Source organism: Maylandia zebra, linkage group LG17 (assembly GCF_041146795.1).
Source record: "Maylandia zebra isolate NMK-2024a linkage group LG17, Mzebra_GT3a, whole genome shotgun sequence".
Lineage (NCBI taxonomy): Eukaryota > Metazoa > Chordata > Actinopteri > Cichliformes > Cichlidae > Maylandia > Maylandia zebra.
The window spans coordinates 24,693,771-24,718,292 of record NC_135183.1 but is presented as its reverse complement, the minus strand read 5'-3'; the positions used below and the strand labels follow the sequence as shown (position 1 = coordinate 24,718,292).

The window sequence follows — 24,522 nt, the reverse complement described above, 5'->3', positions numbered from 1 at the left end:
TCATCATGTCTTTTCTATTTCTGTATTATATATTCTTAGCATTTTTTTGTCTCTATTTCACCAAGCTTTTCTTTTCTTGTGTTTGTTTTGTTTCGTTTATTTGTGCATTTCTGCTTATAGAAACTGTCAAGGGTCAACTTGGCAGCTTTTGGCTAATCAACCCCAAGCTCACAAATAGAACACAAAGGTGTAAATGCATAAAGAAAACTTACAAATAAACAAACCTTTTCTTCATCTGTAACATTATTCACAAGGATTCACCACAGTGGATTTCTTTTCATATTTTATTTGGCAGATTTTTATGCCAGATGCCCTTCCTGACACAACCCTCCCCGGGATTTGTGTCTCCTCCTAGTCTCAGAACTGGCCAAAGTCTAAACCACCAAGGTTTAACAAAAAGACAAAATAAATGGAAATAATAATAAACAGGGGAATAACAAAAATATGGTTACAATTCAAATGGGATTCTCACCTGTCATAATTGTATAATTTCTGCATTATTTTTCAATTATTTATTGAGAGGAATTTAATGTCAGCCATTTATTGATTTCTTTTAATTATGTCAGCTTTAGCCCTCCGTATTGCAGACATGACAGGGATGAGCTAGCCTAAAGGACTGTGGATTCAGTGAAGTCAGTGAATTGCATTAATGCAAGGCCTGTGTGTTTCTCTGAGTGCAGATACAGCTGTGCATATCTGCGCTCCACTGTCCGTTAGCACAGAAGTCAATGATGAATTATTGCCCCTTTCAATGCTATAGGAGTACAGGCTGGACCGAGAGATAAAATGCGAATGAGTACAATCCTCTTTGTGTACTACACACACACACAGATCTGCAACAGCACAACGTTAACTGCAGGAGTTTGTGAAGAGCATGTGAGCAGGTTTTAGGATGCGAGATGTAAGAAAGTCTGGTGTTTTGTTAGACTGAACAAATGTGTGTTCAGGATGTACAAATTCATGTGTTCATACCAGGTCTCCTCTGTCCCTGCCCTCAGACACGAGTTGCTGGAGGAGGCTAGGAGAAAGGGTTTACCTTTTGCCCAGTGGGACGGTCCTACTGTTGTTGCGTGGCTGGAGGTAAATGGTCACCTATCACCTATAGGTATATTAATAATTGAAGCGCGTATGATGGATGTAGCTTTACTTTTATTGAAGTATGAAGTTATGACCCAGTTTTCAATCACTTGCATGGATATTTACCGAACAGTAGCACAGAATAGAAATTTAAGAATATGTGATGATCACTGTAGTGACTCAGTGACGTTTAAGAAAACACTGGAATATACAGCTAAAGGACCCAAAATACAGACACTCTTCTGCCCCCTAATGTTTACTAGCATATGTACATTCACAAGCCAGTTCATGACCTCCCTAATCCTCCAGCACAATGTTCTAGTTAAAGATGGCGCCATATAGGATTAAGGCTGATATTAAAATATATTTGACTGAAAGTTTTTTGTTTGTTTTTTTAACATGATTTTTATTGCCAAATAAGTACTCAGTCTTTCAGGTTAACACTGTTGTCTCCTCACCTCTGTGTGATGAAGTTGTGGTTGGGGATGCCGGCCTGGTACGTGGCAGCATGTCGTGCCAACGTGAAGAGCGGTGCCATCATGTCGGCCCTATCTGACACCGAAATCCAGCGGGAGATCGGAATCAGTAACCCTCTGCACCGCCTCAAACTTCGCTTGGCAATCCAAGAAATGGTCTCCCTCACCAGCCCCTCGGCCCCGCCCACCTCCAGAACCGTGAGTTACACGGAAAATGTGGGAATTTTATTTCCACACATATTTGTTGAAGGAAGCGTTGCTCTAAAGGAGGGAAATTTTCTCATAATTTGTAACAACAGAATTGGCAAAAAAACAGACAAAGAAGGAACAAGGATTTGGACATGGGAAAGCAGTTAGCCTAGCTAGCCTAGGTATATCAGAAAATGATAATAAACCGCATATCTACCCGCACAAAAAACGAAACAAAAAAGGAATTAGTGATTTTTCAAGATGCTGGATAGACCTGACTTTACACGGCTGTTTCCCATCTTTATACAAAGCTAAGCTAACAACTTCCTGGTTTAATCTTGTGGTTTTAAATCCTGAGATGTGGAGCCATTCCTTCAACATACATTCTGTCTGTTTTGCACCTTTTAAATTGAGTTTTTGTGAGTTTGGTCATGTGTATTTTTAGTTTTTCATTGTGATTTTTTTTTAAATGTGTTTTTTATGATGTAGGTAAAGCACTTGAAGCTCTAGCTAGCTATAGCTAACTAGGTCACATTGGTTATAGTGCACATACATGCACTGCAACACTTCTGCAAGAAAAAAAAGGTTATTGCAATCATAATTTCTGCCTCCAAAACAGTTCTAGCAAATATTTTTGGGACATGAGCTTCCCTGCTTGCATACACCACATCTTCACGCATGGGTAACACGCTCAGTCCTTACCATCACATCCAAGTTGTCTGTGGTTTTTAATAGTTGCTTTATGATAAGTAAGCGTATATTACAGTGGGAGTTGGTGATGGCCCAGTCTGTAAAACATGGCTCCTACGTGTACTGTAATTTAGCTTGCCAGTTATTCCACACCACAGTTGCTTTCATTGCTCCCTCCTGTCATGATAATTGCATACAGACTCTGAGGACTCTGCTGTTCCTTAATGATCGCAACTGTTCACACTGCAGAGCAAATATGCTGTTATACAAAAGGTACACTTAGACTTACAGTGCAGCTCATATATCACGCAGACGTGAGAAGTTGCATTGGCTGTATAAACCCAGCCAGGAGCATTCATTAAAGTTGTTTTTAGATGCTGCTAGTATGCATGCAAGCATTATAGCTCAGAATCTCTTCTCACCTCTCCTGTTGTTTAGTAACTTTGCCGGTACTCTCCGCTGTGCTACCCCTTCACCTCACCCTCTCTTCCACCACTTAGCTCCACTTCCACACCTCATGAAATTTTCATTACAGAGCCAGAGACGAGTCCAATCAAACTCCCCCAACTGTGGCAGGCCTCACACTTAAAACCTCTGCACTTAACAGAGGGGGTTAATTGACCTTGTAAATGCAGCAGGATGTGCATGTCAAGCAGAAACTCTAGAGAGTGTAAAGACTCAGGTGGTTTCCCAGCCTCGTTGAAACCAGAAAAATGCAATGGTTTTTACCTTTTACCATTTCATCCCAACCTTTTTAAATGTTTTACCTTCAAACACCTGTCAGATGGACTCAAGAACCCCTTCACAGATCAATTTGTTGATTTTATTTATATTTTATACTATAAATCTTGGTCATATCCATTTCATAATGGATAATTACCTATAATGCGAAACCTCACGGTCAATGGCTAACGATCGCAAGTCATTAGTAAATGAGCGTGCTGCTTCACAGTCAGACCCACCCTTCCTTTTCACATTTAGTTTATACTACTTTTTTATTCTCCATGTATCCCAAGCTAACAACTTCATCCCCCTGTTCATACTTTTCGCAGTTTCTTTAGCAATTTTTTTTGCTATTAGCACACAATAGTAACTTTCACTTCTATGTTTTTTTAATTACATTAGATTTTTTTCCAGAGTAATTACTTTCTACAGTAATATGCACACATATTAAACCAGTCCAGTTTAAATAGACTGGTGCTTAGTTCAAATAGAAAAGTGAAAATTAACTTATCTGGTGAGATACGATCGTGGGGCGATCGTGGCTCAAGAGTTGGGAGTTCGCCTTGTAATCGGAAGGTTGCCGGTTCGAGCCCCGGCTTGGACAGTCTCTGTCATTGTGTCCTTGGGCAAGACACTTCACCCGTTGCCTACTGGTGGTGGTCAGAGGGCCCGGTGGCGCCAGTGTTCGGCAGCCTCGCCTCTGTCAGTGCGCCCCAGGGTGGCTGTGGCTACAATGTAGCTTGCCATCACCGGTGTGTGAATGTGTGTGTAAATGGGTGGATGACTGGATGTGTAAAGCGCTTTGAGGTCCTTAAGGACTAGTAAAGCGCTATACAGGCCATTTACCATTTAAAGCACTTTTCACTACAGGCCTTATTCACCCATTCACCTTATATGCCCTCAAATTTTCACGCTCCAATGGACGCATTGGGACGTTTTCGACCTGCTAGACGACCTGCTCTATCTCCTGAGCCATAGTTGCCCCACCTGTCCTATAGTGACCCTTGACTGGAAATCACTGCCTTACATTTTTATTATCTAGGCAATAATATCTGATCCTGTAGCTGCTGAACAGTCATTCTTTTGCTCAACAGTGACAACTCAATGCAGCCAAACGGACAACAATGAGAGAAACCAGCTTAAAAAACAATAAATTAAAAAATAATGTAATACAGTCACACAGAGAGGTTTATTAAAGGTTAGCATTATGTTACTGTATTTTTTTAATCCATTAATAAGAACATCATTAATGGAAAAATCCCCAAACATAATCCAGGTCCATTTAACTGCCTTTCTTACTAATTTATCACGTAGAGTAGCCAAGACAATTAACATAATCATCACTACTGTTGTTAGTTGGACCTGTAGGTGTGAATGATATGGACAGACACCATTAGAGATGTGTTTTGTTTCGCTTGTTTGAGTGAACTGGCTGTCTGCTAGTGGAAGGTGAATAGATGGGTAACGTGTAATTTACATGTCTGTTGGTATTGGTTACTAATTTATTCAGTCTTAAATGTTGTGCATGCCAAATGTCCCTGTTATCTGTGTCTCTTGTGTATGTATTGTATGCATATGTCCTGTGTTATACTTTGTGTTTTTGTCCTTTGCATATGCCCTTTGACCCCTGGCGGGTTTGGGGCCAGTTCATCATCTGACTGTGATGCTATAACACTATTGGCTTACAGTGGTGCTGCTCTTCTTCTTTAACACTGCTTGCCCCTCCTACCGGACCTCTACTACCAACCCCGCTGCTGCTCTGTCTCTTGGGCTCTGCCCCTTATAGCCATCAGGCAATGTATGGGTGACCCATGAGGAGATGGAGACCCTGGCAGCCCCTTCCAAAACGGTCAGTCCTGCTGTGTCCTTTAACGGTTACCCTTTTCTTTCTGTCACTCATATTTGTCTGGTGGTATAAGTGCGATTATCAGAGGGTGGTTGTGGAAAAATATGAATGGTTTCTAATGGAGAAGACATGAAGCGCTTAAACCCTTCCCCGGTCTATGAACCTCTTCTCAACACTAATGGCCAGCTTGAAGCTTTTAGCAGCTGCTGATGCCTCAATGAAGGTTTGAGTCACCGTTCACTGTTCTTTGGCTCAGTGATGCTCCATAATGAAAGGTCACGAATCATCAATTCTCAGCTGTTTATTTCTGTGGTGTTGTTACTCACCACATACCAGATGTCAGAGTTATTTAAATCACATTTCGCAGTCAGCTTTTTCGCATACAGGGGACTTATCCTTATGAAACTGCATACCGTAGAGTTTAATCAAAATACCAATCTTAGAAATAGAGAAACTTGTAAACGTGTGGAGAGACGTTTCATCACCTCATTCTCAGGCTGCTCCGGAGGCAAGTGTCAGTGTCAGTGTAGCAGGCAGAGTGTTCGTTATAAAATGATGGGTAAGTTTTGGGAGGTTTTTTGTTTGATTTATTTTATTACCATATTGTATCATAATTAACTGGATTCAGATTGTCCCATTATTTTAATTGAGTCTCCACTGTCATCCACTTACATGCAATTTAAGGTAAATTAAGTTAAAAAATAAATAAAAGCACCTTCCTTCAGCTATCGAAATTGCTGGAACACTACAGCAAATGCCAATTTTGACAGGGTCTACTTTTGATTGGGTATGAAAAACAAAAAACATCATAAGCCATAAGGTGTATAACAGCTGCTGCTGAAATTTGTGTTTCCCTTCAGGATCTCCTCATGCACTATCAGTTTGATTTGGATGCACTTTAAGGATTTGTTATTGTTCTAAAAGTGACAATTGGTCTTCATTTTCTTTCCCCTGTGTTTGAGCCAGAAGTCGGAGTCTGAAGAGGGCAGCTGGGCACAGGTGGGTGGAAAGCCTGTTGTCTCTTACAGACAGAGTGAAAACGTGCAATTGGTTTGGCGAGTTATGTTAAACATCTTGTTAAATGTGTTTTCTATTAGACTCTTGCCTATGGTGACATGAACCATGAGTGGATAGGGAACGAGTGGTTGCCCAGTCTAGGACTACCTCAGTACCGCAGCTACTTCATGGAGTGCCTCGTGGATGCCCGTATGCTGGACCACCTCACCAAGAAGGACTTGAGGGTGCACCTTAAAATGGTGGACAGCTTCCACAGGTAGTAGACTTGCATCATACTTATAATATATGTACAAAATGTTTGATCTGGCTCTAGTAACTCATATTATAAAAGGCTTTTTGGGAGGTGCTAAGCTGAGAGGGCATCCGTTTCTTTTTAACTTTGTTTTCCTGAAATCAGAACAAGTTTACAGTATGGGATCATGTGTCTGAAGAAGCTCAACTATGACAGGAAGGAGCTGGAGAGACGCAGGGAGCAAAGCCAGCATGAAATGAGAGGCAAGTACATCCAAGACACGAGCAGTTTGAGAGTGCGCATCTTCGCCAAGGCTGAAAATTTCCTCCATGATTTGTCTTGAGTTCCTGCATGAAAACATAACTGTATTTCTGTGACAGTTCCTTTAAAACATAAAATGAATAACTAACAGTTGTTCTTATTTCCGCTTTGTATGAACTGTGTGTGAAATCTTACTCTATCAGAAATTTCCAGACTAACATCTAGTCTAAAAGTATTTTAAATCTGGTAAAATGTGCAAGTTCAGTTGACACTTTTTCAGGTACAAAAATGTTGTAATAAACCAAACATATGTGAAAACTTTTGAAGTCCATACTTGTCTCTGCAGACGTTCTGGTGTGGAGTAATGAGCGGGTCATCCGCTGGGTGCAGAGCATAGGCCTGAGGGACTACGCCAACATCCTGCTGGAAAGCGGTGTGCATGGAGCTCTGGTTGCCCTGGATGATAACTTTGACTACAGCAGCCTGGCACTGCTCCTCCAGATCCCCACACAAAACACTCAGGTACTACTGCAGCTGCACTGTGCAGTCTAGTCAATTTTCTTTGGCAGATTTGACTGTGCACTAACAACAACATTAAGTTGGTCTAACGTTTTTCCAGCTGGAAACAGAAAATCTTTATTGTGATTGAGATATTTTTTGGAGCTCTTTTTTTGGCATAGACATTGAAAAAAAAAAATTAAAGGTGTAAATTATGGGCAGAAATATCATCAGTCGCCAGCTTCAGTCCAAAAATAGAGGAATGTTGGTATCAGCCTTCAAAAGCCGGTGGAATCTAAATCAGAGCATGCAGATTTGCCAACTGTCACCCTGGCAAGTTTCCCTGTGAATTTTCACTGCTTATCTCATCTCTATACTCGGGTAAAATCCACGAATAACGTAATGTGTCAGCTGCCTCGGCTACCATGCAGCTAAGAATAGCTGGCCTTCTGAATGTGTTGTCTTTTTTTTTTTTTTGTTTGTTCTCCTTCCTCTTCCCCTCAGGCACGTCAGATTCTGGAGCGAGAGTACAATAATCTGCTGGCGCTGGGCACTGACAGAAGACTGGATGAGGTAAGAAGTAACTATCACCCACAAGGCATCACACCACTGTGAGGTGAAATGTGAAAACTAAGCCTTTAAAAGGATTTCTAACAGTCACATTCTATCAACTTTATTAGATAGTTAAATATAACGAATACTCTTACAAATTGTGAAGTTAGTTTGTAAAAGAAAATCCAAAATCCTACATGTCATGTTACCCTTTAAAAGTAATGAGCTCTGCCAGGATGTTTTGTTTTCACTTATGTTGAAGCATTAAGCTTATCAGTGTTATTAGGCCTCAGTTGCACAGGCCTATAGACAAGTTGGAGATCTTGTTGCTATGGAATGATATGTTAACAAACCACTCGGCAGCCCCGACCGGTTGCTGGCTGTTGCTAGGTGAAATCAGTAGTAAAGGGGGTGCCGGACCATAAACCTTCCTGTGGTTGCTTAGCAGATTGCTGCTGTCACCCATAGTCTGTATGGAAGATGCCAACTTGCCTTTAAACAAGTCATCAACTACTTACTGAATAGAAGTACCACTGCAATCAACATGTTTAACAAAGGTGTAACTTCACTTTGAAAGGACAATAGTCCCGGAGGTTGCCAGGAGGGAAAGGAGAGCCACAAACCGGTCTTAAGGCCTGAACCAGGTGGTGAGAGCGAGAGCCGTTTGGACTCGGGATAGTAGTCAAAGACTACTCTTGAAACTTTCTTCTCTCACCTCAATTATTTAACTTTTCTGTCTAAAAACAAGCTCTCTATCATTCTGTCACTCAGTGCGATGACAAAGACTTCCGAGGCCCATCGTGGCGGAGGCAGTTCCCTCCCCGGGACATCCATGGTATCAGTATGATGCCTGGATCAGCAGAAACACTTCCTGCTGGCTTCCGTCTCACCGCAACATCCGGTCACTCCAGAAGACTGCCCCCCGAGGGTAAGTGCACTTCATTTCTCACACATGACACTGTCGCATTTCTCAAGCCTGGCTTTCAAACAAAACATAGGTTATGTCTGCCTGTTGAACAGGGAGATGAAAGCATCTCACCTGGGAGCAGGAGTTCCTGCCCCTGCTGTGTGTGAGGAGCATTCTGACTGTGTCTCTTGTTCTCTCTGACTCTGTGACGGCTGCTCTGCAGTCCTCTATGAGGCGCTGGATGACAGTCCTGACGACATGTATTTGGATTGGTTTCAAGGTCAGCCCATCTGAAGGTCCTGGGCTTGTTGGCCCTGCGTGTGTTAATATTATTATTTGTAGTATTAGTCTACATATATTCCCTCCTCTTTACATGGTCTCTGCCAACCACTGTCCTGCTGTATCTCTCCTTTTCTTTGTGGTCTCTCACCCTCGCCTCTCTTTTCTCTTTCTATAATTAGCTCTCTTTAATATCCAACTCCAAGGGTATTGTTTTGCAGAGCTGCAAAATAGATGGCCTTTCACCCTGGTAGTTAAAAACAAACTAGGGGTCAAGTTATGGATTAGGACCCATGCTTGTTGGTTTAACCCTTGAAGTAATGAAGCAGCAAAACAAAAAGTGGCTGAGCGGTGCTATGTAAGTTGGCCTGAATCAGGAGGTTTACATAGGTGAACAGTACATCTTGAATGTTTTTCAAACTAAAACTGACAGTTTGTGCGATTCCTCAACCCTTTACTGTTAAAGAGGACTCTGGCTAAAACAGTCTTAATATTAAAGGGCAATGCTGGTTTGTGAAATTTGGGTAGTTTGGGTTTTGTTTTTTAAAATGGTAATATTGTTCTTGCTAAAGAAATTGCTGAGATTTGGGAGCATTAGACTACTCTTCTTGCACTACACAGAAAGTTGAACCTCAATAAAAAATAATGGAAGTCTGCCAATTTGATGACAAACCCTGTATTTAAGAGAGTGAGATCTGAAAGCATGAACTGGGACACAATTGAAACCTTAAACCACAGAGATTGACGTAGATGCTAAAAAAGGACAGAGCTGAACAGAAAGACCTTCCACAGTTTAGCACAGTTCAGACACTGAGCACAGGTTGGTTAAAGTAAACTCTCTACTGTAAAACTACTTATTAAACTACCTAATGAATGAGCAATTGTTTGTTTTATCTTGAAAGGTTTTGGGCTGTTAGGGGATCAGTTTAAAACCTGTGTGATCACCACACTGCTCTGAACTACCTTTTGTTGCCACATTCCCATATCTCAGCAATTAAAACAACAGTTAGTTGTCACTTTCAGCTATCCATGACAGCCTTCATTAGGAAAATGAGTTCAACTTTTGAGTATTTTGAGCTCTTGTAAATATTAAAACTATTCGGCTATACTTATACAAATTTCTGCCCATCCATAATGGTTAAGTCAAAGAAAGTTTAGGTATTTCAGGTCCTACTAAAAATGAGTAAACTCAATCTGCTCATTAAGACTGTACTATATCCTATATGCACACTATATAACTCAAGATCACAATAAACCAGAATTATCCATTAAAGGAAATCATTATCAATTATGCCATGCAGTAATACACGATGGGAACTCATCAAAATATACTGATTTTTGGCCAGCGTTCTCTTCTAACAAGGTGTTCCCAATAACACAGAAACAGCCTTCGTGTGTTCCTCTGTCTCTACTCACTCTGTCCCCTGATCTGTGATGTCCACAGCTCACTGATATCTAGTCGCTGGTTATGTCCACTCAAAACAGGAATTTCCTTTGAGTGATCCATGACTACTTCTATGATGGTGTCACTACAAGTAACTGCCATTGTGTGGAAAAAGGAAGACAATGCTCCTGCAATAGAGGAGACTATATAGTTTCAGGCCCACAGTGACCACTACCATGATCAAAGTTTGTTTGACTCTTCCACCTACTGAATTGGATGACCTCAAAAGAGCAACCAATCACTTTGCATTTTCATACAGTACTTTCTGTCTTGCAGTTCTTGCATGTTATGCAGCTTTGCACAATTACCTCATTGTCAGGTAGAAGTAAAGATAGAATCAGATGCTTTGGCTGGATCTCGCCCACATATGTGAAGGGATGCAGAGACAAAACAACATGGTAAAATAGACTGGAATACAACATGAACGGTACTCTGTGCACGTTTTTTTGAAGTTTCTCACGTGACTCCAAAAGTTGTCCACCACTTTGGATGTGATACAACCTTAGCTGGGTTCCTGGGAGTTACTGGGTGAAATCAGTTGCAAAGAAGTTGCTGCAGCAGAAACTTCCTAGTGATTGTTTTTGGTGGCGAGGGCTGCCTGTAGTTTTCATTGGTTTTCTGCAAACAGTCGCTAACACAGTACCACAGTAGTGGTAAAACTAAAAGAAAAAGTGCGTCACAAACCATTTTTCCTTCACAGCCGGTGCGACTTACGCCCGTGTGACTGGGCCCTTACTCACTCGATTCTACATTGTCATCAAAAGTGTGGCATGTTTAAAATGCTGGACAGGTTAACCTCATGTGGTTATTGGTCACGTATCTGCAAAACCCTAATACAAATGGGCAACAGGAATGGTTGACAGCCCCCTGGTGGCCATTAGATAAAGTGCAGGTTTAAGTCACTTCTATGTTGGTTAAATTGTGTCCTGAAATGTGAACTTTAGATTTTGATTACACAACTATAAACTTGAGTTAAACTGCAAAATGTTTGCTTTAATATTAGATTTAATAAAGCTGATAGATTAAGAAGCTTGGAAAGAAAGGGACTGAACTTCTTTAAAGACACTTCACATCTCATCCAAGAGACTTCTTCAGCTCTCAAATTAAATGTGGAGACTCTAAATACCTAGATAGACACTGATTGTATCAACATTCCTTTGTCATATTTGGATGAAATACAAACAAAAAAAGTGTTACTGTCAGTGCTCACAGCGCGTTCTAGAAACCTTGTCCTTGGTAATCGTTTGGTAGGTAGTTCTTAGGTAAAAGAAATATTTCCCCTTAGATGCAGTCCTGAAACTGCAGCCTCCTCTACTGCAGGAACATGCTACTCAGAAAATGTTTCTTTTCCCTGTTGAGAATCTCTAACCTTGTGGTTTGGGGTGGTAAGGAAGTAGAAATAATGTTTCCTTTCCCTCTGGATCCATCTTGCACAGTAGGAACCTAAATATTCAGACTTCATGATAATTCCCCCCTAACTGTCTCCCCTACAGTTGGACCATCTGCGGTGCAGCGACTGGATAGCTCCACGGTGAGAACCTACTCCTGCTGAGAGGAGGAAGAGAGGGACCTTAAACTGTACACTGTATGTAACACAACACAGAATCTCGCCCTGTTTAATGCACAGCTTTCCTCAGAAGCACTTAAAACAGATACTGGATGAAAGAGACGAGGGCCATATTTCCCCCCCAAGATAAGCATATTTGTCTGGTCGGCTTGGCGAGGCTCTGCGGTGTTTTGGCCAGGTAGCTGTGATAAGGTGATAGGAGACAGCAGGGCATGCAGGGAGCTGTGGTCCCATCCTGATGTCTCCCCTTTAATGTCTGTCCAAAAAAGATGAGTCAGTTATGGTCAAAGCTTTAAAAATCAGCTTTTCAGATAAACAAGGAGCGTCTAACACAGAAATTAGTTAACAAAGTTCATTTACATGATTATGACTGTTCACGGCTGCCGTAGAAGGCCTTATGAAACTTATCCAGACTTCACAGATTACTAAGTGAGCTTGTCCTACTCTCCTATCCAACTGCTTTCTTTGTCCTGCCAGGTGCAATGAAAAACTGTAATTTCTCTGAAGTATTTTCTTTGATTTGGGATGCCATCTCACTGTGCCGTCTTTCTGCATCTGCACCACAGAGACGTTCCCTCACAATTTAACTAGCAACCAGATGCTAAAAGCTGAAAAACAATTTTTAAGATTCCAGTTTCCCAAACAATGAGACATTAAACATAATTATGTTTTGCTAAAAAAAAACACAAAAAAAAAAAACAAGAGAGAGTCCTTAAAAACAGTTAAAAATTGTTGAAATGAGTCGGTAATCATAAAACTTTACAAGACCTCAGCTCAATGTTTACTAACGAAACAACGTCCTAATATTTGAACTTGTGTCTTCTTGAATCACCTCTGTGACATAGGCTGTCATCAGTGCATTTACACTGATCAGCCACAACATTAACAGCAGAGAAGTAACACTGATCATCTTTTTGCAATGCGGTTGCAAACCTTTGTCTCTACACTGCTGCAAGACCAAGCAAACTGAGCAGGATGTTCCAAAACAAGCCTGATTCAATAACCCCAAGGACTCAAACATTTTACTACCAGGCACAACAGGACATCCCCAAAGGTCAACTGTCCATGACCTGACAGGTCAGAGCAGATTTGTTGTAAGATTAGGAAGGTGGTTTTATTGTTGTGGCTGTACCAGTTCAGGCATTTCAGTCATGCAATAAGGATTAAGGTTAAAGTGAAATAAGTGTGTAGGGAAAGGTAGAGCACAGCAGAGGGGGTTGAATCAATGAGGGAAAAGGTGCTGTGTTATAACTATAATAAGATCATTGTGCAGGCAGTTTCTAATGCTCTCACCAGCTTGTTATACTCCTACACAGCAAAAAAAGTAAATGATGCAAAGTTCAGAGCATTTCAGAAACTGGGGATACTGTACCAGAACGATACAGTAAGACATTTGCATACCTTTGCAGGCTTCTGCATTTCAGGAGCAGTATTTACTGAAGGTGCAAAACTTGATAAAATATTTACCTACTTACTTTTTGGGGGGATTTGTTTAGTAGCAACATTAAACCTCCTCAGTTTGAAGTTGCAAAGCAGTAAAGCATGAAAACATCCGATGGGAGTGAAGAGTTTTATAGGCGCTATACAGCAGCAGACCTGTCATTATCTGCTGCTGTGTTCAGTTATGGCTCTGCTGTGCGCTGAGCCGCACTTTAGAACAGCTTACAGCCCAAAACACTGTTGTTGAAGTTGTGTGGCTGAGCTGAAAGAACGCAATGAAGCCTGTCAATAAACTGAGTGCATAAAAAAATGTGTAGAAGAAGACTTTAACACCATCCATTAAGCAGACAGGGAAGTAATTAATCATTATGCATAACTTAGTTACCTCAGCTATGTCACATATGTAAATGGGGCTGCATAAAATAAGATCAGGCTCTATGAAACTGCCGGTACCAGATGATCAATATTTACCTCTTAAAGCTGAAAACTATGTTTCCAGGGAGCCTCGTGTTTTATTAACAAGAGCCAAATTCCCAGTCATTGGACTTTTGTGCTGGTTCTTTGTATACAGGTTATATATGTATGCCAGTTAGAACATGGGAGGAAAAAAAACTGCATCTTGGGCACCTGACTCAGTCCACTGTGGTGAATCAAGTCTGCTCTAGCTTCATATTTCTATTTGCTGGACTTTAACTCCTATCCCCTTTAGTTTGCAAGGGGCAGCCAATGAGAACATAGTCAAACAGAATTTTTTACAGAATTTGTAGGAGGGGCTTGTCAAGGGTTTCCCCAGAGGGCGAAAGCAGGCTGCACATGAGCCTACGCTGTATTTATTGGTGATCAAATATTCTGATTTCCTGTGGGCAATCCTTGCCTTGCCATTAATTCTCATCTGTTCCCAATTGGAAAAAACCTGAAAATACCCCTGGGGCTCCTGTGCCTGAGTTGACCTCATTAGTTTTTCTAATCTGTTATCCCCATCTGAAATTGAGCATTTAGATCACTCTGAAGTATGAATTTTTGCCTCACAGGGATTACTTTCATACACTCATTTCATGAAAAATTGGCTATATTTAAGAATCTACAATTTTAACAGAAAATATGGGGGATTTTAAGAGGTCCCTTTGAAAGTTCTTTTAAAGGCTGATTCATTAAAATAAGGATGCCACTAAATATATCTGAAAGCATCTTTATCCATCTTGTTTAGCTGATAACTACAAGAAAGGTCAAAGGTTCACCTCGAAACATCGAAAAATGGGGTAAAAATAACTAAGTGCTCTCTCATTAAAATTTACTCACTGTTTCCCCTTAAGGTGCAGTTCTGAAAGGAGACTAATTAGTGGAGCTGCTGGACGGGTGAAACCTGCTGAGGAGTGAACCATTCTGACACGCACTGCCAAGAAGCCCTGCTCTCCTCTCTAACACCACCCCCACATCCACAACCCCTTTTCGTCCCCTATAATGTGGGCACCAGACGCCGGTGCTAAACTGTCCTGCAGGCTGTCCCATTTCTACCTTTTACATGTACAGTTACTTGTCAAAGCATAATGTACTGTGTATTTCTTCTACAGGAGATGTGTAGGTTATCTGTAAATTAATATAAATATGCCATTTTTAATATATACATATATATATATATATGCACACACATAAATATATATATATATGCACACACACAAACACATGTATAAAAAGATATTCAGTTTGTGCAAAAAAAACAAACAAAAAAAAACCATCTCTGCCACCTCATTTAGTGGACCATAGATTACTATATGCTGCTCTTAACATATTACCCCATCCCTCTAGATCATTTTGTACATATGGTTTTATTTTTTCATTGTGCTGCTGCTGCTGATGATAATGATAATTATGACGATGATGATCCTGTGCTGCACCATAAAGTGAGAGGAAGAGACTGGATGTTGTGGCAAAACACACCCTCTAGTGGTGGGGGAAAAAAACAACTTCTAGTCCCCATTCTAGCAACTACGTGATCCTTTCTTATGGACTCATTTTTAAAAAAAGCATTTTGAGGGGATGTGTCGACACGCAGGAAAAACATGACAAGCACTTTCTTTAAAAAAAAAACAAAAAACAAATAAAAAACAAAAACGCATCAACTCAACGGACTATTTAGTAGCCAAGGACAAAATAAAAGAGACGCCGATGCTCTCTGAAGTCGCACAAAACTTCCTCTCAGAGATCAAAGGGGGGAAAAAAGAAGAGGCAGTGCGTCATACATAGAACATGTCACTTGTTGTACTGTATGTTTCGTCAGGCGATGCATTTACACAAAAAGGACAACTACACTTTTAGCCGAGCTGGCCTTCTCCCCCCCTCCTCCCTCCTTTCAGACACACAGATGAAATAACTGAAAGACAGACTGCTTTAGCTCATAGTGTGTGTAGAGTGTATATGACCATGTTGAAGTGAGGTGACTTAATGATAAAACAAACAAACAAAAAAAAACCCCTGTTGCTTGCTGTGACTTACATTTGGTGTAATCGTTAACGCTTTTTCTGTCAGTTTTCACAGGGTGACCTGCCGTGCTGCCCTGTTATCTGTCTTTTAGTTATTTCCGACGGACGACTCAAAATCAAGTCTTAAAAGCTTTTAATTTTTCATTTTAATTTCTTCGATTTGCACGAACAACAAATCGCTTTATTTTGTGTCCTGTCCCCCCCCCCCCCTTTTTTTTTTATTTTTTATTTTTTTTACTACTTCTTGTACTTTGGTCGAAACAGTGGTGAGCAAACAAATTTTCATTGTCAATAAAACAACAAAAAAAAAAAAGAAAAATACTGTCAATGAGTCTTCATTATTTTTCATGAATAACAAAGCCATACTTTGCATTCACATTATTATGTTGTTTTCAATACATATACAAAGGGCAGAACAATTTTATGTTATAATGAATATGGCACCTGTATTCTGTAATGTAACCCTGTTTTGCATGAATTGTTTTTGATTTCCAGTTAGTTTGGGTTTTCTCATTTAATTTGTATTGTTTGAAAATGTTTAGTTTTAGGTTAGTTTCTATTAGTTTCAGTGTTAAATTTGTATGGAGGGCATATCCTCGGGGCAAGATTTAGGAAAATTTGTATGTTTTTGTTCACAATCATTTCAGCTTTTATTTTTTCAAAAGTCTAGCTTTGAATTTCAGTCAACTTTTTCACCTCTAGTTGTAGTTTTAACTATAATAACATTCATCAAAATGTTAATAATTTGATTCTGATAACACAGGGTTAGTCATTCAGTTCGATCTCACAGCCTGAAAGTGCGTTAATTGGACGGACTTTAAAAAAAAATTATACACACACATATAGTAGCAGTATAGGGGGCTTGTTTACAAGCTGTTGTTTTGTGTGTGTGTGTCATTTACTTTTTGTTCTGTAGTAAAAAATATTTCCCCCTTTTATGGTATTGCTCCCCTTTTTGTCATGCCTTTGTGAGAAAAAGCACCACAAAATGCCAACTCGGCAGCCAAAATGTATCCAAAAATCAAAACAAGAACAAACAACACGCCGTTCCAGCTAAAGCTGTTCATTCATTTGGATTTAGCCTTTGTTAGTAACATAAAGTGACTACATTAACAAATGCTAAATGCTTCATATGACGTTTTTGTTCACTCCCTTGCATTAAACACACAGGTCTGCACTTTAGTTGCATTACTTTTGTTTCATGACTGATAGCCAGAATCATAAAAATGATTATTCAGTTATTTCTAGATCTAACTGTATGATCCATTCAAAATAGAAATATGAATCCACTTGTGTGGATCTGGACTGGTTTCCAAAGGCTAGACATCAATGTCTACCTTTTCTTAATTTAGAAAACAAGAAAAGTTTCTTATTTCACTGAGAAATTGTGCTCACATTTGCAGCACTTTGTGCGTAGCATGAGCATTTTTGCACACTTATTATTAATGGAGTGACTTTTGTGTTGCCAGAAACTGCTTAGACTGTCCTGTTGGCATCCCACTGATGAACTCAGGCTGCACCGTGTCTGGACGCTCTCTCTATTTGCTTCTCGATGTCTTTAAACACCTCCGGGTCCTCAATAGTTGGAGAGATCTGTGGAAAAAAAAAAAATCTTAACATGTGTAAAATAAGGAGGGGATGTTTTTCTCATTTTCATTCATTATTTTAATATGGCATTATTAGTTCATTAGAAGTATATAACCAGCTTTGCATTAAATATAAATTGAAGTTTTTGACCTTACATTGTATTTTGCATTTACAGTGATGGCTATAATTTCAGTTTGATCTTTTTCCTTGCAGGTACCAGAATAATAACATGATTTTCCATTGCAGATGTAACCATGATCATTCCATACACATTGCAGTTTGTTGCTCATTCTAGAGTTGTGCTCAAGTTAATTAAAGGTTAAAAGCTACAGCCAGCGCGAGTCTGGCTGATCTATGGAGGGCAAAGGCGTTGAGCTTGGAAGGCCGCACGCGCTTACACAGCACTTATAAGATGTTATTCTTGGTGATTTTGTGCTTAGTCATGTTTTAATATGTTTTAAGTAGAAGTAGCTGATCCAGCAATATTCATTTAATATTATATACTTGATTTAGAGCAATACACACTGATGGTCTGAGTAAATGAAAGAGTCCTTGTAGCTGCCATGTTGTGTCTTAGCAGGGTACAGACGGTTCCAGGAGACGGGGGCAGTCAGCGTCTGCCCTCAGGAAGGAGACAATGTTATTCTTTGTGTTAAATAAAATTGTCAACATTGATTGTATTGCACCTGTCACTACGCATGAAGGGGCGTTCTAATACCCTGATTTCATAAAACTATGGTGATGTGTTTTTTGAGACGAGATCTGAGACTGTCTGCATACAGTGTCCATCTCCCACGTGTGTGATCATTAAATCATCGTTTGACTCAACCCGACCGGACCAGTGTTGTTATTATGGGTTTTTTCCTCTGGTGTCCATCCCCAATATTTTGAACCTTAACATTTTGGGGGCTCGTCCTGTGATATTGGGGTGGATGTGCGAGGTGTGGACGGTCTGAGGTGGTCGAGCGGACAGGCACGGACCAGGGATCTGATGTGAGTGAGTGAGCTTCCCGGGTGCATCTAAAAGGTAAGGCACTGCCTGTTGAGTTGATTCCCAAATTGTGCCAAATTGGGCTGCATTAAATTAAAAGTCTACTCACTGACGTTGCTGGTGGGTGTCTGTTTTGATTTTGATGAGAATCACCGTGTGTTATGCAGTTAAAGTTGCTTAAGAGTATTTAATGAAGTTGAAGAAATATGAACGTAATAATGTTGGGTTTGAGTCCCTGGATATTGAGTTAAAGGCTCAGGTAGTTTGGTAGGGAATTGGTCATGTTGTTGGTTAAAGTCCAAATTGGTTATAAGTGTGGTCCTGTGTGATTATAAGTGAGGGTTGGCTCCATTGACCTCTAGGTGGCACTTGCCTTAGTCAGACTCTTGTTTTAGGGTGTTGACTGTTGTTTCAAATTGTTACAAATTATTATAGGACAGCACCAGAAGTTGCTAAGAAGCGCATAGCCCGGAGGTTACGCTCCCTCCTGGCCGTGGACGCGCGGTCTTGACCTGTCGGCGAACAGGGTTAGTTCAGTTTGGCTTAACTGTGGGGTACAGGGCATCCCGGAATCAAGCTAGGAGTTAGAGTCTCCTCACAGTTTTAAACGGTGTCATGTGCTTTTTTGGATACTGTTAAATTGAGTTAGGGATTTTAGAAATTAGGTCAGAAACTGTTCCAGAAGTAACAGATACTGTTTAATTGATTACAAAAAAGTTACCTTTCTTCGGTTGGACCCGTTATGGTTAAATTTGTCGAAATTGTGTAGGTGCTCTTTAGAAATTAGGTCAGATACTGTTCAATTGGTCGTAAAAAAGTTATCTTTCTTCGGTGAGACCCGTTATATTAAATTTGTCGAAATTTGTTAGGTGCTGAATCTGTCAGGCCTGTCAGTGATTGTAAATATAAGACGTCTTTTGTAATATAAAATAATAGAATTTTGTCTGAGCTTTGTGTGACCCTGTGTGTGACGAGAGCGCACTGCAGCGCTGCGAGCTATTTTTAGACGGTGTGTGAACATGCAAATGAGCTGGTGGCAGGAAGGAGAACGGAGCTTCTTCACTTCCTGCCCAGAGTGTGTGAGCCTTATAAGCAGAAGGCTTTTTATTGCTGAAAGCTTGTAAATAAGCTGCTGGCTTTGATGTTATAACAATGTAAATAGTTTTTGATTTAAAAAGAGTGGTTTAAATAATTTTCAGACACACCTTGCAAATGTGCTTATAATGAGTTGGCACTCGGCCTTTTGAAGGTCAGAAGCTTCGTTCGGCGTGACTGTCCGGACTGATAAAGTGTAGTAAATGCCTTGAGTGCAGAGGGCTAAATGCAAACAAGCTTACACACACATAGGTTATGATTAGAATAGGTCCCTAGAAGGCTTTTGAATGTTTTAAACCAAGTCTGAATCACTAGAAGGTTATTAGTTAATTACAGTTGATTTATGTAATATAAAAAGCATTTAAGACTGAGTAACTTCAGTTTTTGAGGAGGATAAGAGTGTTCCTAGATCAGAGTAAGTTGCTGTAAGTCAGTTGAAAATAATTTAATTAAATCCTAAACATTTTATACTGATAGCATAACTGATTTTAAGCTATATTTTGAGCAAGTAGCAAGCATGACAAAACAAATTTCCCACGTGTGGGACTAATAAAGGTTATCTTATCTTATCTTATCTTAAGTAAAGTTCATGAAGTTTTCTGAGCTGCCATGACACAGAGAAAGTGGAGTGTTTCACCCTGAAAGGATGAAATGATGCTCTGCCTTTGTAGTCAAGTTCAAACATAGGCCATAAATAAATATGAGCCACTAATAAGCGTGAAATAATTAATAACTTCAAACAATAAAGCATATTGAGTGAGTGACCCAGATAACAAAATTTATGAGCACGCAATAAAGTGGACCTGTTAGAACCCCTTTGACATTTGTCCCTTCAACAATAAATGATTATATTGTGTCCCATGCATTAAACAGTCCCATTTAACACAGATAATTTCCTATTTATATAAAATATAAGCAAACATGGCAGCGCTGCATTCTGTCACTTGTTGTATAAAAATTACTGAAATGGAGGGTTTGCTGGGGGTCAGCTGTGAGTGTCACATGAAGGTGATGCACCTTATGAGATGACAGTGTGGTCTGAGATTGAGGTGCATGAATTAAATACCTATGTGCAACGTTGTCTTCTCCTATTTCGAGGCTTAAAGGAGATAACTGAGAATGAAAATGATCCAAATTGGGTGCCTACAGACGCGGCTCATTTTGCCTATGCTACGATAGAACACGGTGAATTTGTCACTTTGTGAGCAAACATGATATTGCTTTGGGGCAATTTTCTGAGAAAAATTTAAGGCTGTGTGAATGAATTCGAGCTGTGTTATTGTTTTGTGCCCCGAGGTCAATATGTAGTGTGTATGATATTATAACATTTATATTACAGAGTGAAAAGTGGTCATTATAAGTGAATATTGAAAGAGGCTTGGTTAAGTCTTGACACACTGCGTTGGCTGTGTGTCTTACCAAGCAGATCACAAGGAGACAGTGACCCTTGGAGGAGTGAAAGTAATTGTGAAACTTAACAGGCAGACGCTGCGGGCTGACCCAAAGGGAGGAGCCGTATAACGTCACAAAAAGGGAGGTAAGCCTGTGTTCTAGGATAATGGCTGACGGCCCGAGCATGACACCTACTGGGCACAGAGGCTATAAGCCTCTGAAGGAGCAGCAGGAACAGTTAAAAAGAGCCATTCGTTTAGCTTCTCCTGGATCATCAAAATTAGCTGAGAAGGAATGCAAAGCAATGGAAGCTGAGCTAAGCAAGCTTATTGCTTCCCAACAGAGAGGGCTGGATGACAAAATAGCCCTAAGTCTTGTGCTCAAAATAGAAAGAGAGAGATGTGAGCAGCAACTGGAACAACTGCAAACCGAGGCAGAGAAACGTTCAATTAACTGGAGAATTAACCAACAAATCAAGAAACTACAGCAAACACATGCAAAGTGTTGCAAGTGGATGTTCTTGTGGAACGGAGCATCTTCCTGGATGGAGGAGGATGACACAGCTGAAACAGAAGATATGGAAAGCATAGTGGAGGCTTTGAAACAACTGAAAAAGCAAAATAAGAAGCTGGAAGACCAAATGAAGAACTGGATTCCAAAACCAGGAGATGCTAACAAGTATCACACAGCAGAGATTCTTCCTTGGGCCACATTAACGTCTAATGCTGTAGGACGACAACATGTCATGCCTGTAATGACCCTAAGGGGAGGACAAGTTCAGGGCCCAGATGGACAGACGGCAGCGGTTGTAGGAGGAGTAGCTGATGTTGAATACACCAGGGCACCACTGGTGTTTCATAACGAAGGGCCTATGACAGTTAAATGTCAGTCCCTGAGTGGGGGAGGGAAAGTGATAACATTAGCCGCAGATGAAGGCTTGACTTCGCCTTCCTGTTCACATGAGAGAGGAGACAGGCCAGAAGCCGAAGCATCAAGAGAGAGCCTGCCAGACCATACTGGAGAAGCGGATCGGACCCCAACAAACGAGGAAATGATTTCACCGGTGGAAAGGATAGCACAACCGGCTTTCATCGAGCTTCCAACACCAGCAAGAGAAGAGCAGGCCCATACCAGCAGGTCAAAACACTCCAAAGCAATGGCCAAGTCAGACACATGGGCAGGAGAAGTATTCGGACGAATGCTTGAAGACCCGCAAGGGCTATTGGAAGTATTAAATACGCTGAAGACCGTAAAGGACAAAATGACCAAAAGCATGGCAGAAGAGGAGAGCGACAATGATTCATCTACCTCAGAGGAGGAAGATAACGACAGAGGAGGAGTCGCGTCAGAACCAAGTATAGCCAGGAATCTTAGGTCGAGACAGGTGAAAAAAGAGCAGGGACAGAGGAGGCCTATTTTTAAGAGTTTAAAAGGCAAGGGAAAATTGGGACAGTGTAAAACTGTGACCAAAGCAGAAAAAGCTGCGGGCACTCATTATAATTTGCCTTTAGTGGCTGGTGCAAAAAATGAACCAGTGTACCGCGCATACAAAGTAAGAGATTTGGAGGCATTGGTTAAACAGCTTCCACCTATAACTGGAGGAGGAGCAAGGTGGTTGCGTGAATTAGGCAGGCTAACAGAAGGAGAAGAGCTTGCGATTGGTGATTTTCGCGCCATTTCTGCGCGGTGTATGCTCGGTGGTGGGCTAGCAGATGTAGAGGCCATAGCTCGCACAACTCGCTATGCAAATGATTTGCCTTATCATGAAGTGCAATGTGCTTTGTCTGACGCAGTCCGTGAAAAGTACCCAACCCCTAAAACAGGAGCCATACCTAAAATAACTTGGGACCCCCAAAACACACCTAGAGAGTTTTTAGAAAAAGCCAGAGATCAGTGGTTGTTAGAAACAGGTACCCATCCGGGTAGGGAAGGTGAGCATCGGGCGTGGTTTCGCTCAGCGGTGCTGGCAGGGCTGCCAAATCAGGTCATAGAAGATCTACAGAAAAACCCAGATTTTGCCGTAGCAGATTCGGTGCAGTGGGAAAGACACGTCTCACATCGTTTACAGCTGGAGCAGGACAGGGCGAACAAGCAGAAAAAAGAGTTGGAGGAGGCACAAGCGTCTCTACTCAAACTACAGTTGGCGGAGGCCAGAAACAAAGCCTGCGAAAAGAAAAAAGAGGAAAAAGAAAAAACAGAAAAAATGATGATAGTTGCGACCCAGCCTGGTCCTGGGCCTGAATGGCCAGATAGTGGCCCGGGTCCCTGCACTAATGACGGATGGCCCGCCAATGCACCAAGGCAGAACCAACCCACAGGGAATTGGGGAACCGGTGGATCGTACAGAGGGCGTGGTGGCTCAGCGGAGGGAGTACTAAGAGCTCGTGACACGGGGAATCTCAGCAGTGTGCCTTGGAATGTCTGTTGGAATTGTGGAGCAGAGGGTCATTGGAGCAAATATTGCCCAGAACGTCGTCAGAACAATCAAAGAAGAGGCTACCAATCCCAGGCACGTGGAGCTCCGAGAGCAAGAGATGGCTATAGGGGAGCATATCAGGCCCCAAACCCGAGTGCAGCACCAGCCGCGCAGTATCCGGTGGCTGACTGGAGGGAGGACCAGTACTGAAGGGACCCGGAGGGACAAAACAGCATGGAAATGGCAGATCCCATGCTGTTAATGACTGTGGAAGGGACAGAATTACCCTTCTTAGCGGACACTGGCGCAACCTATTCAACCTTGAGAGCAGCACCAGACAGTGCAAAGTTGTCCTGCCACACAGCGAACGTGGTGTGTATTTCCGGGATCCCAACAACTCTGCCAGTGACTGACCCAGCTTTGACAAAGCTGGGCAAGCAGACTTTGAAACACAACTATGTGGTGTCATCGCAAGCGCCAGTAAATCTCATGGGCAGGGACCTGCTCGTGAAGTTGGGCGCCACAATCACATGTTCAGCAGATGGATTATCTGTGACTCTGCCAGGGGGCCAGCATTTTCCGTGCCTGGGAACAAATTCAAAGACTCAATATCTGCTTCAAGACTGTGAAAGAGCAAAAGCCGACATCTACTGGGGGAGACTAGTGAAAGAGGATGTTCTGAGGCAATTTCAGCTGTGGAGACCCTGGATAATGAGCTTGGCAGTTTACCTCCCTCCGCGCGAACCTTACCACGTGTCTTTGTTTTATGATAAAGATAGTGACGACACCTATCGTGAATTATTTCAGTCTGATCTTGAGGGTCAGACGTGGAATGTGCAAACACATGACATCTACATCGGACCAGAAGGTGTAGCCGCGGCTGTGAAATTAACTGATGAACAACTGCCTTGGTACAATGTGGAAGAAAATTCAACCCCTCACATTACATTGGCGGTCCACCAAGGTCATGGTGCAGGTGATCTGGGTCCAATGGTCAGGCGAGCACTGGACGACACAGGGTGGCAAAGAACCCAAATTCCTAACTTATCTTATGCTCCAAATTGTAAAACCTATCGCATAACTTGTGCCTGTGATGACACAGTGATCTTGGAACATAAAGAAATTTCAAAAACACATGGTGAGGAGAGAGTAGATCATTCTGATGCAGTTGCTAGATTGTCGAATCTGCCTGACAGTCTATGGTCAAAAGGGCCCACGGATGTTGGCCTAGCTAAGTGTCCTCCTGTCTTGTTCCAGCTGAAATCAAACACATCAATCAATAGACCACAGTATAAACACAAACCTGAAGCAGAGGAAGGAATTACAGAAACAATAGAAGGCCTGTTAAGGGCCGGGGTGTTAG

At 41.4% G+C, this 24,522-nt stretch overlaps 2 protein-coding genes across 10 annotated transcripts in view; one reads left to right on the top strand and one right to left on the bottom strand.

The window, feature by feature from the left end:
* ppfia2 (PTPRF interacting protein alpha 2) overlaps positions 1-15,151 on the top strand; it is a 185,472-nt gene extending 170,321 nt beyond the window's left edge. For 5 of the 9 annotated variants that reach the window (XM_076876078.1, XM_004548416.2, XM_076876077.1 and 2 more), the window contains 12 exons: positions 999-1,080; positions 1,551-1,751; positions 4,942-5,004; positions 5,968-6,000; positions 6,099-6,274; positions 6,416-6,513; positions 6,858-7,033; positions 7,514-7,582; positions 8,333-8,489; positions 8,692-8,748; positions 11,685-11,776; positions 14,512-15,151. In XM_076876078.1, the coding sequence (XP_076732193.1) occupies positions 999-1,080; positions 1,551-1,751; positions 4,942-5,004; positions 5,968-6,000; positions 6,099-6,274; positions 6,416-6,513; positions 6,858-7,033; positions 7,514-7,582; positions 8,333-8,489; positions 8,692-8,748; positions 11,685-11,743 (1,171 nt within the window). In that variant the 3' untranslated portion in view covers positions 11,744-11,776; positions 14,512-15,151. The remainder of the gene's footprint in view (positions 1-998; positions 1,081-1,550; positions 1,752-4,941; positions 5,005-5,967; positions 6,001-6,098; positions 6,275-6,415; positions 6,514-6,857; positions 7,034-7,513; positions 7,583-8,332; positions 8,490-8,691; positions 8,749-11,684; positions 11,777-14,511) is intronic. The other 4 variants (XM_076876079.1, XM_076876081.1, XM_076876082.1 and 1 more) reach the window with 4 other exon arrangements.
* Positions 15,152-15,278: 127 nt separating this feature from the next.
* The window catches only part of acss3 (acyl-CoA synthetase short chain family member 3), a 72,657-nt gene continuing 63,413 nt past the window's right edge, over positions 15,279-24,522 (bottom strand). Inside the window, exon 16 of the mRNA XM_014408345.4 lies at positions 15,279-17,271. Coding sequence (XP_014263831.3) covers positions 17,188-17,271 — 84 coding nt within the window. The 3' untranslated portion in view covers positions 15,279-17,187. The remainder of the gene's footprint in view (positions 17,272-24,522) is intronic.